Below are 21088 nucleotides of genomic sequence, written 5' to 3' on the forward strand. Positions count from 1 at the left end.
TGTCCTCCAGGCACTCCCACCGGCCTCCACAGTAAAAAATCTACTGCAAAATGGCCGAAAAGGGGTGTACCAAGATGGCCACCACCATAGAAGCAGACAGAGGCTACAACAAAATGGCGGCCCAGAGCAGGAATCGGGACCCACAGGGGGACCCCCCCAAAATGCCCATCCACAGCAGAAAACCTCACCAAGGCCCCCCCCCCCCCACGCAGGATGGGTCAAGCACCGCAGATGGCGCACTTCCCCCGGCCCCCCAATGCGGCCTGCACACTAGGCCCCAGCCTCAGGTAGGCTCAAACACTCCCCCACATGGGAGGGGGGTAAGGGGGGGTGGTGGAGAGGAGGGGGGTCACAACAGGACAGAGGGAAACCCAGGAGTGTGAGGGTCTACACCATCCCAGGGAGAGGGCCCACCCCAAAATCCACCAGGGAGGCGGAGTAGGGGTGCTGTCGGCCAAATAGGAACGCTGCGACATAAACCTAGACCCTGTCGTGTGCATCGTGGCGAGACGTTTAATTTGCGGGGCCAGTCCCCATCCAGTGGGACTGTCGCGGCCGACCCAGAGCGGAGCTACGGTCTTCACGCGCTCGCTGGCAAGACTGGGGTGACCACTGGATATGGGGGTCCAGTCTGTCGCCCAGACCGTCATAATTGCTTGAAGATCTCACAGGAAAAAAGTTCCGGAGAAAAAAAGGTTAGCTAAAAAAAAAAAAAAGGGGTGTGTACGGTTAAAGGGGGGCAGTGTGTACGGTTAAAGGGGGGCAGTGTGTATAGGAAGGGGTGCGTAGAGTTGAAGGGGGGCAGTGTGTATATGAAGTGCGTGTAGGGTTAAAGGGGGCAGTGTATGCAGGATAGGGGTGTAGCATTAAAGAAGGGCAGTGTGTACAAGAAGGGGTGCGTAGCATTAAAGGAAGATAGTGTGTATATGAAGGGGTGTGTAGGGTTGAAGGGGGGCAGTGTGTATATGAAGGGGGGGTGTGGGTTAAAGGGGGGCAGTGTGTGCAGGAAGGGGGTGTAGCATTAAAGAAGGGCAGTGTGTGCAGGAAGGGGGGAGGGGCAGTGTGTACAAGAAGTGGTGTGTAGAGGGTTAAAGGGGGGCAGTGTGTATATGAAGGGGGTGTAGGGTTAAAGGGGGGCAGTGTGTATAGGAAGTGGGTGTAGGGTTAAAGGGGGCAGTGTGTATATGAAGGGGTGTGTAGGGTTAAAGGGGGGCAGTGTGTATAGGAAGGGGGTGTAGGGTTAAAGGGGGCAGTGTGTATATGAAGGGGTGTGTGGGGTTAAAGGGGGGCAGTGTGTATAGGAAGGGGGGTGTATGGTTAAAGGGGGCAGTGTGTATATGAAGGGGGTGTAGGGTTAAAGAGGGGCAGTATGTGCAGGAAGGGGGTGTAGCATTAAAGAAGGGCAGTGTGTGCAAGAAGGGGAGAGGGGCAGTGTGTACAAGAAGGGGTGTGTAGCATTAAAGGAAGGTAGTGTGTATAGGGTGTGAAGGGGGGTGTAGGGTTAAAGGGGGGCAGTGTGTATATGAAGGGAGGTGTAGGGTTAAAGGGGGGCAGTGTGTGCAGCAAGGGGGTGTAGGATTAAAGGGGGCAGTGTATACAGGAAGGGGAGTTTAGGGTTAAAAGGGGGGGGGTCATTATGTACAGGAAGGGGGCAATGTGTACATTTTTTTTAGGGGGGGTGCAAGTATCTGGTCTTGCCTAGGGTGCCAAATATTCTAGCACCGGTCCTGCAGTTAGCATGTTCCTTATTAGCACAGGGCATGCTGCAACCCCAATTGGCCCCTACTGCTACCCCTTCCTCATTGTGCCCAAGCCGGTCTGTCTGGGGATATCAAGACGCTCATGCCATGTCAAATTCAGAGATTTACATTAGTCCCATTTAAAATAAGTTTATTGATTTTAATAAAGGTAATGATTTTTACTGAATATAACTATACTAATGGGTATTTAAAGCTATCTTTCAGGAAGATATTAAACTGACTCCCCATCTACAGAGTTGCAAGAAGAAAACATATATGCGATAACTGAACCAAGACTGGCTCAGTACTAAACAACTGAAAACGAATTCTTCGAGTCTCTGATGATTTATGTATTTTTATATTCATACCTCTTATCTCTGGTATACACAGCGTCTGCACACTACACTCACCTGGGAGTGATTTGGCCTCAGGAGGTAGAAGTTTTTCATATGTATTAAATATTCCAGCATCAGAAATGATAATAGGAGCAAAAATATTCACTGGATCCATGCCTTTTCCTCTGACAGAGACACCTGCAATAAATGACAGCAATTATGACTTGTGATACTTATACTTAATGTATCTAAACTTAAAATAAAAATGTTAAATATGGCAGAATACCAGTCCTTCGATGTGGTGGCTGCTATAGTCTTCTATTTTATTTTCATCGGATTATGCCAGTAATGCCCTAGAGCAGTGGTCTCCAAATTGAGGCCCGGGGGCCAGATGTAGCCCTTTGCTTGCTTTTATCTGGCCCTTGGTGCACCATTCCTGCCACTAACACCAATGATGGGGCACTATTCCTCTCACTGACACAAATGATGGGACACTATTCCTCCCATTGACACCAATGATGGTAAACTATTCCTCCCACTGACACCAGTAATGGGACACTACTCCTCCTACTGGAGGACAGTCAATAATGGGGCACTATTCCCCTTACGAACACCAAGGATGGAATGTTATTCCTCCTATTGGACATCAATGATGGGGCACTATTCCTTTCACTAACACAAAGGATGGAATACTATTCCTCCCAATGGACATAAATGGTGGGGCACTATTCCCCTCATGGACACAAACGATGGGACACTATTCCTCCCACTGACAACGGTGGGGTACTATTCCTCACACTGACACCAATATAGAAGCATTATTCCTCTCACAGACACCAAGGATGGGACATTATTCCTTTATTCCTCTCATGGACACCAATAATGGGGCACTAGTCCTCCCACTGACACTAATGATAAAGCATTATTCCTCTCACGGACACCAAGGATGGGGCACTATTCCTCCCACGGACACCAATAATGAATCATAATTTCTCTCACGGACACCAAAGATGGGGCATTATTCCTCTTATGGACACCAATGATGGGTCACTGTTCCCCCCTCTGACACCATTAATAAGGCATTATTCCTCTAACGGACACCAAGAATGGGGCATTATTCCTCTAATAGACATCAAGGATGGGGCACTATTCCTCCCACTGACACCAACGATGGGGCATGGTTACCGAACACCAGGACATTTTCTTCTCCTACTGCCCATAGTCCGGCGACTCTAAGGCTCCATGCACACAGGGCGTCATAAAAACGAGCTCCAAAGCTGTTTCTTGACGCCAGGAAAAAGCAGCTGTAAAAACGTGCTTTTAGTAGCTTTTTCCATTAGCGTTATTGCACGTTTGGCCACAGTAGCTTTTAGCAGCGTTTTTTCTGCCTCCATTCAAAATCAATGGTTCCCTATGGGAGCCTATTGATTTGAATGGAAGTCGCACCGCAAGTCGGATCAGGGTGATCCGACTTGTGGCACGACTTGCGCTGTGAAAATCTTGAGGGGGAACTCCACGCCAAAATGGGGAAAAAAACGGCGTGGGGTTCCCCCCCAGGTTCCAAACCAGGCCCTTCGGGTCTGCTATGGAATTTGAGGGTAGCCCCACACCGAAAAAACGGCGTGGGGTCCCCCCTAAAATCCATACCAGACCCTTATGCGAGCATGCAGTCCGGCAGGCCAGGAAAGGGGAGGGGACGAGCGAGCGGCCCCACCCCCCCTGGACCATACCAGGCCACACGCCTTCAACATGGGGGGGTGTGGGTGCTTTGGGGCAGGGGGGGCTCTGCACCCCCCACCTCAAAGCACCTTGCCCCCATGTTGATGAGGACAAGGGCCTCATCCCCACAACCCTGGCCGGTGGTTGTGGGGGTCTGCGGGCAGGGGGCTCATCGGAATCTGGAAGCCCCCTTTAACAAGGGGGCCCCCCAGATCCTGGACCCTCTCCCTATGTGAATGGGTATGGGGTACACTGTACCCCTACCCATTCACCCCATAAAAGGCAGTGTGTGTAAATAACGACAGGAGACGTTTTGGAAAGTTTAATAAAAATCTTCATCTGGTCTTCTCCCTCTCCGGTCTTCTGCTCTTTTGCTGTCCTCTCTTCTTGTCTTCTCCTCTCCGGTCTTCTGCTCTTTAGCTGTCCGCTCAGCTTGTCTTGTCTTCTCCTATCCGGTCTTCTGGTCTTCTGCTCTTTTGCTGTCGGCTCTTCTTCTCCCTCCGGTCCTCCTCCGACGACGTCTCCGGTGATTATGCCGGTCTCCGGTCTCTGCAGCTTATTATATAGCCATTAGGGGCGTGGCCGCCAGATGAAGTCATCGGGAGACCCCGCCCCCTTATGTCACAGGTGACGTCATCTGTGACATAAGGGGGGCGGGTGCGACTTCCATTCAAATCAATAGGCTCCCGTAGGGAGCCATTGATTTTTAATGGAAGAAAAAAAAAAACGTATAACGTGGTTTAACGCACGTTAAGCAACGTTATTCAGCCTTTAGCAGCGTCAGACGTTTTTACAGCTTGACGCTGCAGCTCCAGAATGTGTGCATGAGGCCATAGAATAACATGGATGGGCATTCTGCAGCTGCAAAAAAAAACGTCTGACGCTACTAACAGCAGCTCCAAAAACGTCCAGTGTGCATGAGGCCTAAAGTCTGAAGGATAATAAACTGGCCCTTTGTTTAGAATGTTTGGGGACCCCTGCCCTAGGGTGACAACACTTACACACTGTATTGTATAATAGAAGAGCAATGTTGTCACCCTAGGGCAAGAGTGTATTAGGACTTCATAACACTTTTCATACTGTCTCCTCATCTTCATAACATAGGAGAGAAGTATTCTGTAATCCACAGAGGTGAATTGGGCAGAGGTGAACAGTGCCTAAAAGGGTAACTCCACTTTCTTGGAAAAAAATATATATATATTTGTGACACAAGCCATATTGTAATTTATTGTTGTATTGTTGTAGTGTTACCCCCGCAGAGGCCTTTAGTGAAAGCTGGTTCTTCCCTAATAGTAAAGAGGCTACCCACCACCGCAAGCACCAGTTCATTCACACCGGCTTCAATAACGCAGTCTAGAGCACATGTGTCAAACAAAAGGCCCACGGGCCAAATCCGGCTCTCCAGGCCATTTCTTATGGTCCTCGCACCTCTCCTGCAGCTGCTGTACACCCCTTAATCAGCCAATGAGAGGATTGTCCCTGCCCTCCTGTTTTAAAAGTCAGCAACAGAGAGGAGGACAGAACTCCTCCTACAGATCCTGCATCTATCTGTGCAGCCCCTTGTCTCTGCCTCCCCTGGTCTCAGCATTTAGCAGATTCCAGCTCTTCTCTTGTCCTCCTCCGGACCCAGGACTTTCTGCTTCCCAGCTCTGCCCCCAGCTTCTTCCCAGCAGCAAGGTAAGAGGGGTGCACTGTGATGTAATGGAGGGTGGGACTCTTGACTTCTGATGGTGGAGGGCTCCTGATATGTGATGTAAGAGGGGTGGTGTGCTCTGGACATCTAGTCCTACAGATGCAACCGGCCCTTTGAGGGCAACCATAATGGTGATGCGGCCCGCAATGAAATTTAGTTTGACACCCCTAGTCTAGAGGATGACTTTTTAAGATTTATTGCTTGAAGAAACTTTACCAGGAGAGGGGCTAGGGCATGGGATACTCCAAAAGGATTAGCACATAGCAATTAGTGGACAATCTTCTCCTTATGCAATTGTGAGTATTGGACAGTCTAAGGCCTCACAGCCGAAAACCATGAGGCAAGTTTCTTTAGCATCTGGTTACATTGTGCCTATGCACAACTTCTGGTATCCATTGCACTTTTCAGAACATTGAACATTCACAGGGATCAATTTAGGGTCTTTACAGGACAGCTGCCAACTTCCAGCTTCCTCTGGACAACACTAAACTTCACTAAAACCTGAAAAACCTGAAGTTATGCTTCAAATACAACTAAAGGCAAAGGTTTTTTTAGCTTTGGATAGAGTGGAGAGGGATTAGAGCACCTGCCAGTTTTTATTGCGTCCTGTGGTTCCGTTAAGGAGATTCAGTTTCTCGAATTGGTCATGTTTACCATGATCATTGAAAGTAAAAAAAAAAAATCCAAATTTTGGGTTGTAAAGTAAGAGAGGGAAAATCTTCCAATAAGGACACTAGTTCTGGTCTCCTGGGGGGTCTCCAAAGAATTACCTTAATTTGCAGAGACTTCCTTTCACTTCCTGTTTGGCTATTGGACAGGGAGTGAAAGAAATCCCCACAATGGGACACAAATGGCAAAAAAAAAAAAATAGTAATATTCTAACCCTCCCTTGCGCTATCTAAAATGAAAAAAAAAAAAAAATTGTCCATAGTTTTTTAAGATTTCAGTACTGCATTGTCAGCTCACCTCAGGAAGTTAGGCATACACTGGATTTCTGACTAAATCAAATCTGTACTTGCACTGTTTTAAAAGAGACAAAACATGGGAAATGCACATATAGGAAAGATATCTATAGCAGTGGCATAGCGTGGGGGGTGCAGGGGCAGCCGGCTGCACCGGGCGCAAAATCTGGGGGGGGCACATCCGCAGTGTCACTCTGTCTGTCTGACTCTGACATACACAGTTCACACACTGTCTGCGGCTGCCTCCATCTTTAGGCTGGGAGATGTCCAGCGCGGCCGCCCTATGGCTGAAAATGGCAGGTAGGGTCGGGGCTAGACTGAGCCTCACTTGTACATTGGTGTAGAGTGGGGTGGCATTGCAAGCCAAGCCCCGCCTATGCCGCCTCTCCTCACTGCTCAGTCAGTTTAGCAGCGAGTGAGTCAGCAGCCTGGAGCTGTCACAGAGTGTTTTTTTTTTAATCACCTGATTAGAGCCAGAGGCTCTAATAGGCTTCAAAAAAGGGTGGACCCGGGGCGCAGAGCAGTGCGCCTCGAGCCCACCCATTGTGTGACAATAGCAAATGAAAATTCGCTATTGTCACACGGATCCTCCTCCTGGCCAATCAGGAAGCGGGTCCGAGACCCACTTCCTGATTGTCCAAAAGGCGAATGCATTCCATTGGCCGAGGAGGAGGCTGGAGGACTCGAGGAGTCACTGGGAAACTGAGGAGAAGCCGCCTCTGTAGGTAAGTCTCTCTGCATTGAAGGGGGCACGCTGGTCTGTCTGTATTGAAAGGGGGCACGGTGGTCTGTCTGCATTGAAAGGGGGCACGCTGGTCACTCTGCATTTAAAGGGGATACGCTTGTCTATCTGCATTTAAAGGGGGCACGCTGGTCATTATGCATTGAAAGGGGGCACGCTGGTCATTCTGCATTGAAAGGGGGCACGCTGGTCTCTCTGCATTGAAAGGGGGCACGCTGGTCTCTGTGCATTGCAAGGGGGCACGCTGGTCATTCTGCATTGAAAGGGGGCACGCTGGTCATTCTGCATTGAAAGGGGGCACGCTGGTCTCTCTGCATTGAAAGGGGGCACGCTGGTCTCTCTGCATTGAAAAGGGGGAACGCTGGTCATTCTGCATTGAAAGGGGGCACGCTGGTCATTCTGCATTGAAAGGGGGCACGCTGGTCACTCTGCATTGAAAGGGGGCACGCTGGTCATTCTGCATTGAAAAGGGGCATGCTGGTCATTCTGCATTGAAAGGGGGCACTCTGGTTATTCTGCATTGAAAGGGGGCACGCTGGTCATTCAAACTTGTATTTAGATGCATTTTACTTTAAATTACATCAGTATTTTCATAACAAACAATACATGTGCTTAGGGGGTAAGGGTTTCTTTAACAAATCTAGTGGAAGAGACTCGAGTGCTAAAATCCCGCGGGTTAGGGGGCGCACATTACTTGCCTTGCCCCGGGTGCTGACAACCCATGCTACGCCACTGATCTATAGTAGTTAGTCACATTTAACTGGAATTGTTCTTTATTGTTGAAGACGTTTTGTAGTTTATCCAAGCCATTTCTTCAGTTCTTAGAACATTACAGAACAATTCTAGTTGAATGGGACTAACTTTTACAAGACATACTATATCCTGGATACATAGGAACCATCACAGGTGTATTGGAGAAATAGGTTTTTCTTTTATTTTTTGTATACATAGATTTTACACCTCAATGAAAAAGCATGCTGGGTGCTGACAAGAGACTTTAGGACAAAAACTTCCACAGGCCTCGCCATAGAAAGCCCCAGGGCTGGCAGACGTGACATGATTAAATGTATATCAGCAACTCAGACATGTAAAGTCATGAAAAAAAAGAACGCATTCATGTAGACATAATCACAGTTATTCAATAACGCATTCTGTAATCCAGATGAACCATTTAGAATTGATCTCACTCTGATCTAACTTTAATAAGCTGAGTTGCGATTGGCTGCTGCTAGTTACTGCACTTTTGCACTGCTTTATGGAAAAGGAATAAACAGATTTGCTGCCTGTAATCTTTTTTTTTCAAATAATGCAAGATACTCTGCCAAGAAAAACAGCAAGATGTATAATAATTACCATTGAAAAAGTTTATGGTTTTACCTCTCTGTATAAAGCCGGCCATACATGGATTGAAATTCGGCTGGTTTAGCAGGGAACATCCAAGATTCGATCCATGTATAGGCACAATGATTGTACCCAAATCGATCCATCAATAAAATTGGTTACAACCAGCCTGTCAGATTTTCTTACATTCAATTATTGCAGGCGGCTATAGCTGCTAGCAGTATTCTGTGTTCTGCCAGCCCCGGAAGTCTCCCCCACCAGAACACTACAGGGCTGGGGGAGGCATTCCCCCATCAACACAACTGATATGCTTAATTTATTAATTAGATTGTATTTTGTTCAGGATTGCAGGTTGTTAAAAAATATATATTCTAAATTATATATATATATATATATATACACACACTTATTAATTATACAGACATATACAGTACACACTGCTCAAAAAAATAAATAAAAGAACACTTTTTAATCAGAGTATAGCATCAAGTCAATTAAACTCCTGGGATATTGATCTGGTCAGTTAGGTAGCAGAGGGGGTTGTTAATCAGTTTTAGCTGCTTTGCGGTTAATTAAATTAACAACAGGTTCACTGGATGGGCAACAAAGAGACAACCTCCAAAACAGGAATGGTTTTACAGGTGAAGGCCATTAACATTTTTTTTTCCTACTCATCTTTTCTGACAGTTTTGCATTTGGCTAGGCTCAGTTTTACTCCTGGAAGCATGAGGCGATACCTGGACCCTATAGAGGTTGCACAGGCAGTCCAACTCCTCCAGGATGGCACATCAATACATGCCATTGCCAGGTTTTCTGTGTCTCCCAGCAAGAGCATGGAGGAGATTCCAGAAGACAGGCAGTTATTCTAGGAGAGCTGGACAGGGCCGTAGAAGGTCCTTAACCCATCAGCAGGAATGATATCTGCTCCTTTGTGCAAGGAGGAACAGGATGAGCACTGCCAGAGCCCTACAACATGACCACCAGCAGGCCACTGGTGTGAATGTCCTTGACCAAACAATCAGAAACAGACTTCATGAGGGTGACCTAAGGGGCCAAACATCCTCTTGTGGGCCCTGTGCTCACTGCCTGGCACTGTGTAGCTCGATTGGCATTTGCTATTAAACACCAGAATTGGCAGGTCCACCACTGACACCCTGTGCTTTTCACAGATGAGAGCAGGTTCACCCTCAGCATATGTGACAGACGTGAAAGGGTCTGGGGAAGTTTTGGAGAACATTATGCTGCCTGTAACATCATTCAGCCTGACCAGTTTGGTGGTGGTTCAGTGATGGTCTGGGGAGGCATATCTATGGAGGGATGCACTGACCTCTACAGGCTAGACAATGGCACCCTGGCTGCCATTAGGCATCAGGATGAAATCCTTGGACCCATTGTCAGACCCCCTACACTGGTGCAGTGGGTCCTGGGTTTCTCCTGGTGCACAACAATGCCCAGCCTCATGTGGCAAGAGTATGTGGCCAGTTCCTGGAGGAGGAAGGAATTGATACCATTGAATGGCCCCCACGCTCACCTGACCTAAATCCAATATAACACCTCTGGGACGTTATGTTTCAGTCCACCTGACACCACTAGGTTGCACCTCAGTCTGTTCAGGACCTTAGTGATAACCTGGTCCAGATCTGGGAGAAAATTTCCCAGGACATCATCCGTCGTCTCATTAGGAGCATGCCCCAACGTTGTCAGGCATGCATACAAGCACGTGGGGGCCATACAAACTACTGAGTACCATTTTGAGTTGCTGCAATTAAATGTCGGCAAAATGGACTAGCCTGCTGCATCATTTTTTCACTTTGATTTTTGGGGTGTCTTTGAATTCAGCCCTCTGTAGGTTAAAGGGGTAGTATACCGATTTTTGTGACTTTTACCTACAGGTAGGCCTATAATAAGGATTACCTGTAGATACAATAATATCTCCTAAACCTGCACGGTTTAGGAGATATTTGCACTGCATGCAGCCGCTGACGCTAGCGGCGCATGCGCTCTGAAGGTCCGGCGGACCTTCAGAGTTCCTTGCTGTGAAGTTGCCAGAAAGTTGATCCCCTGCGCGCATGTGTGGGAGTGACGTCATCGCGGCTCCGGCCACTCACAGCGATGGAGCCACCGAACCCAGAAGAGACGCCGAGGGATCCTGTCCGCTCCCACAGCGGTGTCCGGGGGTCCGTGTCGGGGCTTCGTTTTAAGGTAAGTATTTCATTATAAGAGTAAAATTAGGGGTTATGGATAATCCCTCAAATAATGAACTTGTTTGGCTGTTTTTATGGTACAGTAACCGGGTGGACCAGATGGTTATGCTGCCTCCAACTTACCACAAGGGTAAAAAATAGTATGGGTCAGGGGGTGTTGGTGTAGGGCGCTACCACCTTGTACATCAAATCAATGGTGTGTGTGGTCCCACAAAGGATAAAAGTGCACTGTGCTTATGTAACAACAATGGTGTTGAAACCGTATCAAAGTGCTATAAAATATATATAAACTTAGACACCCACTGTCGAGAAGAATATATCTTTGCGCTTGAGGAGGAGTCAATCTCTTGACTGTTATAATGAACCAATACTGCTGCTACTTAAACAAATAGTGGAAAATATTTGCAGATAAATAAATGGAAAAAGAGTAGCGCACGAGATCACCTTTATATGACTCAATATAAAACAACTCACGTATCAAAGTGCTGTGTGCCTTATAATATAAACGAAAGGTGCAAACAGTGCAAAAATATATGGTAATCTACGGTACTAATTAATAGATGGATTGTACCGTCTATGTGCAAGTTGACCGATATATATTGTAAAGGCGACCATCAACCAATGGTCAGTAAAAAAATGCCATAGTGCAAATTGAGTGCATAAAAATTTTTTATTGTGCTAACCCCTTGCAATAAGGGGGGTTGACATTCGTGATGGGTAAGCCGGTGGAAGTGCAGTGGAGTGGTGGGTGAGTTGCGCTATTTAAGCAAGTGCTGGAGATAAAGAGTGCTTAATACCGGAGGTAAAAGCACTTACCAAATACTCTCCCTTTTTTCCACGCTCAGCCCGGTTGGTAACTTGTCCCTTTTGTATGATGCCTGCAGTATTTTCCCTTTCGGGTATTGCACCGGAGGAGTTATGCTCGCATCTAGGGAGTCAGTATACAAAACCGAGACAAGCTTCCATTGCGTAGTACAATTTTCATTGGGGGGAAAAAATGTAGCGACTCACTGTGTAAGAAGTTCACCGTCAGCTCTACGATGTGTTTCTGGCGTTCGGTCCGCGCGGCGCTTCCGCGTTCCACCGGCAAGAATAACCTCACCGGAAGTGACCGCCCCAGATGACGTCGCACCGACGAAACGCGTAGAGTGGCAACCAGCGTCATACGTCACTTCCGGTGAGGTGGTTCTGGCCGGTGGAATTTGTTGTGTTCTTAAAGTGTTTAACTTTTTTGATCAGTGTGTACACACACACACACACGCAGAGTATTTGAGCATTTAACAAAGCATGTATAGCCACCATCACACACATATTTTTATCATGCTTACCATATGCTCTTCCATCTCTATTGAGCAGGATCTGTTCCACTGTAGCTCTTGAGAGCACAGCCCCCCCAGCCTTTGCAATTGTTGGTGCGAGGTGGTATGTGATTTCACTGGCACCTCCAGTGGGGTACCAAGCTCCACGCATGAAGTGGTCAATCAATACAGCATGTAGAGAAAAGCTGGCTTTATCTGGGAAAACACCTGTCAAAAAAAGTGAAAAAAATCAATACAGCTAAATTAATTCATTTTCAAAATGCTTTATATAGAAAGAGGTCCTAATAACATTAATAAATAAATATATAAACAAGAACGATGGACTGAGCTTTATTGAAACGTTGACAAAAAAAAAAAAAAATGCTGCCATTTTGATCCATCTCCTCTGTAAGACCTAAGAGCGCCTCTATACCAGTCCTGGGTTTATATAAACACATCTGGAGATTATCACATGGAGGATTTTTTTAGACAACGGCCAACATTTTTTGTTGGTTTCCGATGGAAAGGGGAAGGATTAGAACATGTCATGTTTTTATTGCTGTCTGTATCCCCGTTGGAGAGTCATCTTTTCAGTTCACCCTAGTGATTGTTGTCACAGGGACAGAAAGTGGTGGGAAATCCAAACTTATAGTTGTTGGCAAAATAAGACTTGAAGGGAAATCTACCTGTTCCAGTAACAGCTTTATAAGAGCAGATCTTCCCTAATTTTGGAGAGATTTCTCTCTCACTTTGTTGTGTCTCTGGACAGGAAGTGAAGAGAAATCTTCTCAAAGAGTCACAGAAAAAAAAAAACACACACACACACACAACAAATTCCAAGTGGAATAGCAGGGATCATTAAAATTATTTCTTTAAACTAATTAGTGTCATGTTGTAGCTTCCCTTCTTCCAATATGGTGGGGTTTATAATGCAACCGACTGTACAGAAAATTTACAGACATGCCCAATATCACAATTACTGGCAAGTGGGCTGACAAAAAAAAAAAAACCCTGTTACGGAACAGGGCACCCCTGAGCAGGTACCTCCGTTGACAGATGCTCCTAGTGCTTCCAGAGGGCTCCAAGCACTCCACCAGACACCGTAAGCACTTCAGACTCCACGAACCGCCGCAGCTTGGTTAGGGTCTTGGCATCTCCTACCCACCCTGGACCAACGACAAGGCCCCAGGTTCCTGTGGGTGAACCTCTCTTTCCCCAGAGAGTGCAGCACGAACAAGCTCTTTCACAAGCTCTTACAAGAGCTTAGTGATTCTCTAAGGGAGTATGGAAGACCATAGCAATCCCTGCAGCAGATTCCCCCAATAACGAGACAAAGCTCCGAGATGAGGGTAAAACAGGCACAACCTTTATTGGAAGAACAGAGCACACTTTTATACAGAAATTGGAACATCCCTCCCCCAACAACCGCCTTCCCATTGGTCAATTGCAAAGCACTTGCAGTTCTCACCAAGGTCCTCTCCAGTATATGCAGATGAGGGCTTGAAAATGAGTCAACAGGGATTGGTCAGATAGCTTTGACCAATGCAAGGAGACAGAAGCCCCAGGGGGCAATCAATGCACACAACAGTCAGACACAGAACAATGGTTCCCTAATGAGCCCTCAATACACATTACTCTGAGTGTCAATAGACCGCCAGTCTCCTCAGAACTTCCTGTAATGCCCATATTAGGAGTTGGCTTCCTGTTCCTTACAGTTTACAGGAATACGTTTTAGCTTCCAGGAGAGGCAAGGCTCCATTAGCCACATGTTTAAAGAAACACAAAAAGACACAAAAATGCATAACTCCCAGTCTACTGAACAGAACCCCCACATTCAACCCATCCCCAGATAGCCTGGATCTGAGCGCTCAACATATCCAAACAGCGCTCAGATGCCACAAACACAGTCAAATTGCCATGGGGTTTACGTTTAGCATGGGCTGATGAGAGGGTCCATAGTCCCATTGCAGGAGGCGAGCAAGCAGGCTTCTCAAACGCCCAGTGGCGAGATTGGTCTCGTCACAAACCCCAACAGCAGATTCCTCCATCCACACCGTTTATTAGCAGTTTATGAAACTGAGAGGATCAGCAGAGAACATCATCTCAGCAAACAGAGAATCTGTCATTGACAGAAACAGAAATGGCCGGTTTATGAAGGTGTGTTCTCTGCCCCTCATGGGCTATCTGTCAGAATTCTCCCTCCCAGAATTCCCAGCCCAGAGTTGTAGATTTGGGGAGAGAAGAGAGAATTCCCTGAGAACTGAGGTGGAAGGTGGGAGGTAATCGACTTCCTTCTTCCTCAATCAGATCAATCAAGACAGTAAAAAAGCCCCCCCCCCCCCCCCACCTTTACAAAGCCCCCCAAAACTGGTAAAGCAGAGTAAAAAGAGATATATATTTTGTGTAGGGGGACTTTATTTTTATTATTAGGAGGTGTAGTGTGAGGTAATGAGGAGAGTGGTCTCCTCTGAGAATGCCCGTGCCTTGTACTCAGCAGCGGCAATTCCCTGCTGCTTAATAAACAGACACCTCTGTTTTTCTCTGATTTGTTACCTTTGCAACTATAACAGCTTTAGCTCTTCTGGGAAGGCTGTCCACAAGGTTTAGGAGTGTCTATGAGAATGTTTGACCATTCTTCCAGAAGTGCATTTGTGAGGTCAGGCACTGATGTTGGATGAGACGGCCTGGCTCGCAGTTGCCGCACTAATTCATCCCAAAGGTGTTCTATCAGGTTGAGGTCAGGACTCTGTGCAGGCCAATCAACTTCCTCTACCCCAAACTCGCTCATCCATGTCTTTATGGATCTTGCTTTTTGCACTGGCCCAAATCATTTGGTGGAGGGGGGGTTATGGTGTGGGGTTGTTTTTCTGGGGTTGAGCATGACCCCTTAGCTCCAGTGAAGGGAACTCTCAAGGTGTCAGCATACCAAGACATTTTGGACAATTTCATGCTCCCAACTTTGCGGGAAGTTTGGGGATGGTCCCTTCCTATTCCAACATGACTGCACACCAGTGCACAAACAAGGTCCATAAAGACATGAATGAGCGAGTTTGGGGTGGATGAACTTTACTGGCCTGCACAGAGTCCTGACCTCAACCAGATAGAACACCTTTGGGATGAATTAAAGCAGAGACTGCGATCCAGGCCTTTTTACCCACACCGGTGCCTGACCTCACAAATGCGCTTCTGGAAGAAAGGTCAAACATTCCCATAGACACACTCCTAAACCTTGTGGACATCTTTCCCAGAAGAGGTGAAGCTGTTATAGCTGCAAAGGGTGGGCCAATTCAATATTGAACCCTACGTACTAAGACTGGGATGCCATTAAAGTTAATTTGCGTGTAAAGGCAGGTGTCCCAATACTTTTGACAATATAGTGTACAGGGGATGCCCCCACAAATATGACAAGGTTTGGTCCAAGTGGCTGGCTGAGTCCTCCACGGCCTCGGACATGTCCCTGAGATGATTTGTTTCACTGCATTGTACCACCCTCTGAATATTTCTCCCCATCATGGAGCCACTCTAGTTCTCAATTTTATAGTTTTAAAAAAAAATAATAAAAAAAAAAAAATAAAAAAAATATTAAAATGATTATTAATAAATAACATCCCTTGCATCTTTTTCAATTTTAATATTCAGTATTAATAAGCTAATAATTAACTTTTATGATATTAATATTTTTATAATTGATGATTTTATACAATATATTTTTAATATAGAAAAAGATTGTCCTATTGGAATAGTGATAAATCACTCCTGTTCATAGAATAAAATAATAATAATAATATAAATATGTCCCTATATATGCCCACTAGATGGCGCTATGAGCTGAATTAGCACCTAAAGGAATTAATATAAAATATACAATTTTAAATAATACAATATTAATAAAGATTTAATGAATGAATATATTTGGTTTGAAATATATGTATGTTTAATAACTATGTTTGACAATTATGGATCTTTAATAAATGCTGTATGGCCGATGCGGGTAGTGGGAACATACCCGGATGATTTGCAGCAAAATCCTATTATAAGTAATAATTCAAATGGATTACATAAAGATCGATGCTATTTGATAAAAGAAAAATCATTATTTAGTGTCAGCCGAAAAACAAAAAGGAATGGTGATGCGGTAGAGAGATCGAGCATCAGCCAATCAAAACAATGACAGCGATATTTAGTGCATGACAATCCGGGTAGCAGAGACCGCCTGATGACGCACAAGAGCGAAATGCCTTGTGGTCATTGCTAAACCCGGAAACAGGAACGTAGGCATTCGAAGCAGTGGCTGGGACGCACGCCGACCGCCGCAAACAAAACAGGGAAAGGAGATACAGGAGGGTGCTGCAGATCCCCTGAGGATATCTTCCCAATACCCGTACGATTTGTACTGCCGAATTGCCCAGTGCCAGGAGGGCACAACAAATAGTAAGAGGCAAATTGTTATCCTATAGTGTATTTTTATTTGAATAAACAATATTTCACTATTGGAGGCTATTTTTCCATATCTTTATATGTGCGGACTATATGGTCCATTTCGAGTAACGTAGGAGCAGGATATTCAAGGAACCGAGGAGAGGTCTGATCCACCCAGTTAAAGGGATCACAGGCATTGGGGGTCCTTGTGACCTGTCGGAAGCTGGTAAGAGGCCACGTGTGATACACCCCAGCACCTGGAGCACTTTGAAAAGGAAACAATCAAAGATTATAAAAGCACAATCTGGTTGCACGAATTGCTCAGAATTCTAGAGACACTTTTTTCACATGTTTTTGGGCACTAATATTGTTATAATTTAATTGTATGTGATTTAATTTATTGGTGGATACACCAGCAAGCACTTTTTTGATTTATATTAATTTTTTTGTAAAAAATCAAGGTCAGCACTTGCACTTTAAATATATTAGGTTTATACACCAGTAAGCACCTTTTTGCTTGTTGCACTAACTAGATAACAATATATTTATATAATTTGTGCACTAGTAAAAGCCAGCACCTGTAACTTTAGCACTAGTAAGCACCTTGATACGTATTAATCACATTTGCACTTTGTACAAGCACGTATATTTTTATATATTTTTGTCATACTATTTTATACTATTTTCAAATATTTATAAAATACGTGATACCATAGTATTTATATCCAGCAAAAGATTACCAGCGCCTTTTTACCCATTATATGTACTTATTTATTGTTTTAAACAATTAAAGGGGCAGCAGGTTTTAATATCTTTTTTAAAGGGCTAGGTGCCTTTGCCAAATTTTTTGTTCTCTAGTTCTCATTTCGCCTATGATTGCCTAATATCTTGCTGTTTTATATGCTTCAAAGGAGTCATGCTGTACCTGTAGTCAGGGCCGGTTTTAGACAAAGTGTGGCCCTGGGCAAACCTAAAAGTGGGGCCCCAAATTTTTTTATATTCTACCAAAAATATAGGCGCCATATATGGTGATATGCTGCGCGGCACCCAATTGCACCAACCGGCAAGGGAAAGGGAAGAGAGAGGCCGTGTCCTTCCACAGGTGCGCTAGGAATCTGTAAGATCGGTGCTATGGGCTCCTGACAGTGACGTGGCCCCTTTGTAAAATGGAGCCCGCCAGGGGCGGACTGAGAACCCTCAGGGCCCCCGGGCAAAATAAATCAAGGGCCCCCTTCCAGGCCCCACCCATGTCCCGCCTCCAGTTACACCCTTGCCCCGCCTCCAGACACACCCACATCCCGCCTCCAGACACCCTACACAATCCTTAGACACAAGGAACAAAAGTGCAATAATTTATAAACAAGTGCAATATAAATAATTCACAAACCAAGACCAGTGCATTACAAAAATCATACATGGACAAAACCAGAGCATTACAATAGTAAATTGCCAGGTCTAGGTGGGGTAGGGTTGCTACCTCACCCCTTTAATCCAGGACACATACGAATTACCAGTGGCGGCTGGTGCTCAAAATTTTTTTTTGGGGGGGGGGGGGGGGGCGCAAACAGAAAAATGTAATAGGCATTGCTTTGCGGCAAAAAACGCTGTAAAAAATTGCGTGACTTAACAAACAATCATTAGGTTGGTTCAAGATTGACCAGCGTGTCCCCATTCACTGCGCAGTGACCAGCATGTCCCCCATCAATGCACAGTGTCCACAATGCACAGTGACCAGCATGTCCCCCATCAATGCACAGTGACCAGCATGTCCCCATTTAATGCACAGTGTCCACAATGCACAGTGACCAGCATGTCCCCATTCAATGCACAGTGACCAGCATGTCCCCATTCAATGCACAGTGTCCAGCATGTCCCCATTCAATGCACAGTGTCCAGCATGTCCCCATTCAATGCACAGTGACCAGCATGTCCCCCATCAATGCACAGGGACCAGCATGTCCCCATTCAATGCACAGTGTCCAGCATGTCCCCCATCAATGCACAGTGTCCAGCTTGTCCCCCATCAATGCACAGTGTCCAGCATGTCCCCATTCAATGCACAGTGTCCAGCATGTCCCCTATCAATGCACAGTGTCCAGCATGTCCCCATTCAATGCACAGTGCCCAGCATGTCCCCCATCAATGCACAGTGTCCAGCATGTCCCCCATCAATGCACAGTGTCCAGCATGTAACCTATTAATGCACAGTGACCAGCATGTCCCCATTCAATGCACAGTGTCCAGCATGTCCCCCATCAATGCACAGTGTCCAGCATGTCCCCCATCAATGCACAGTGTCCAGCATGTCCCCATTCAATGCACAGTGACCAGCATGTCCCCATTCAATGCACAGTGTCCAGCATGTCCCCCATCAATGCACAGTGTCCAGCATGTCCCCCATCAATGCACAGTGTCCAGCATGTCCCCATTCAATGCACAGTGTCCAGCATGTCCCCCCACCAATGCACAGTGTCCAGCATGTCCCCCCACCAATGCACAGTGTCCAGCATGTCCCCCACCAATGCACAGTGTCCAGCATGTCCCCCATCAATGCACAGTGTCCAGCATGTCCCCCATCAATGCACAGTGTCCAGCATGTCCCCCACCAATGCACAGTGACCAGCATGTCCCCCATCAATGCACAGTGTCCAGCATGTCCCCCATCAATGCACAGTGTCTAGCATGTCCCCCATCAATGCACAGTGTCCAGCATGTCCCCATTCAATGCACAGTGCCCAGCATGTCCCCCATCAATGCACAGTGTCCAGCATGTCCCCCATCAATGCACAGTGTCCAGCATGTCCCCTATCAATGCACAGTGACCAGCATGTCCCCATTCAATGCACAGTGCCCAGCATGTCCCCCATCAATGCACAGTGTCCAGCATGTCCCCCATCAATGCACAGTGTCCAGCATGTCCCCTATCAATGCACAGTGACCAGCATGTCCCCATTCAATGCACAGTGACCAGCATGTCCCCCACCAATGCACAGTGACCAGCATGTCCCCCATCAATGCACAGTGTCCAGCATGTCCCCCATCAATACACAGTGTCCAGAATGTCCCCATTCAATGCACAGTGACCTGACCAGCATGTCCCCCATCAATGCACAGTGACCAGCATGTCCCCCATCAATACACAGTGACCAGCATGTCCCCCATCAATACACAGTGTCCAGAATGTCCCCATTCAATGCACAGTGACCTGACCAGCATGTCCCCCATTCAATGCACAGTGACCTGACCAGCATGTCCCCATTCAATGCACCGTGACCTGACCAGCATGTCCCCCATCAATGCACAGTGACCAACATGTCCCCCATTAATGCAGTGACCTGACCAGCATGTCCCCATCAATGCAGTGTCCAGCATGTCCCCATCAATGCGTGACCCCCCCCCTCCCGGAGGACTTCACTTACCTCTGGTGCCACCGCCGTCACCGTGCCTGGCGTGCTGCTCGGGACTCGGTCGGACGTCTTCTCCCTCCGAGTCCTCGTCTCGACCTGCATGCGCGCCGCCCGTCACCGCCCCGACTCCCTGGCGACCGTGCTGCTCGGGAGTCGACTTCTTCCTCCTCCATGGAGCTGCGACTCGGTCGGCGCCGCCCGCTGCCTCTTCTCTGATGGCGGACGGGAAGGTGTGGCGAATTTGGTGGGGGGGATCACATATTAGGGTGTCAGTGGTGAATTGTGTGGTTTTGGGGGGGGGCTACACCGCCACTGTATCATACCCCCCCCCCCCCGCACACAATTCACCACTGATCTCCTCACCAAATTCACCACTACTGTGTCATTCCCTCCGAATGACACAGCAGTGGTGAATTTGGTGAGATTACATATTGGTGGGGGTGTCAGTGGTAAATTGTGTGGTGGTGGGGATGACACAGCGGTGGTGAATTTTGTGGGGAAATCACATATTGGTAGGGGGTTTGTGCCACAGACCCCCTACCAATTTGCGATTTCCCCACAAAATTCACCACGCTGTGTCATTCCCACCCCTACACCACCACTGACAACCCCACCAATATGTGATCATGTCCCCCAAATTCCCCACTGCTGTGTCATACCCCCCACACCACCACCAATATGTGATGTCCCCCAAGTTCACCACTGCTGTGTCGTCGTCCCCCCACCACACAATTCACCACTGACACCCCCACCAATATGTGATCTCCCCCAAGTTCACCACTGGCACTATGGTGAATTTAGGGGAGATCACATGTTGGTGGGGGTGTCAGTGGATGTGGTAGTTAGCTGGGCTTGCTTATTATCTACTCACTGACCTCTGTCATCACTTATGAGGACACCATAGAAAGGCAGCGCCGCCGGGCCCCTCCTCCCACAGATGCAGCGCTGGCCACCGGGCTCCTCCTCCCACTTCCATAGCACAGCTGCCGGGTCCCTCCCCTCCTCCCACTTCAATGCCATTGGCCGCCGGGTCCCTTCCCTCCTCCCACTTCAGTAGAGACAGCCGCCGGGCCCCTCCCCTCCTCACACTTCAATATAGAACTGGCCGCCAGGCCCCGCCTCCTAGTTCTATAGCGGCGGCCGCAGGGCCCCTCCCCTCCTCCCACTTCCATAGCACTGGTCGCCGAGCGGCAGTTCCCGATAGCCCGATGTTGTCTCTGAGACAACAT

At 47.2% G+C, this 21088-nt stretch overlaps 1 protein-coding gene across 1 annotated transcript in view; it reads right to left on the reverse strand.

Moving 5' to 3' along the window:
* LOC309553714 (all-trans-retinol 13,14-reductase-like) overlaps positions 1–21088 on the reverse strand; it is a 338403-nt gene that overhangs the window by 274770 nt on the left and 42545 nt on the right. Inside the window, exons 5-6 of the mRNA XM_082255091.1 lie at positions 12064–12261; positions 2150–2272 (exon numbers count right to left, since the gene is read on the reverse strand). Of these exons, the coding sequence (XP_082111217.1) occupies positions 2150–2272; positions 12064–12261 (321 nt within the window). The remainder of the gene's footprint in view (positions 1–2149; positions 2273–12063; positions 12262–21088) is intronic.

The sequence above is a fragment of the Pelophylax lessonae genome, assembly GCF_965119305.1.
Source record: "Pelophylax lessonae genome assembly, chromosome: 4".
NCBI lineage: Eukaryota > Metazoa > Chordata > Amphibia > Anura > Ranidae > Pelophylax > Pelophylax lessonae.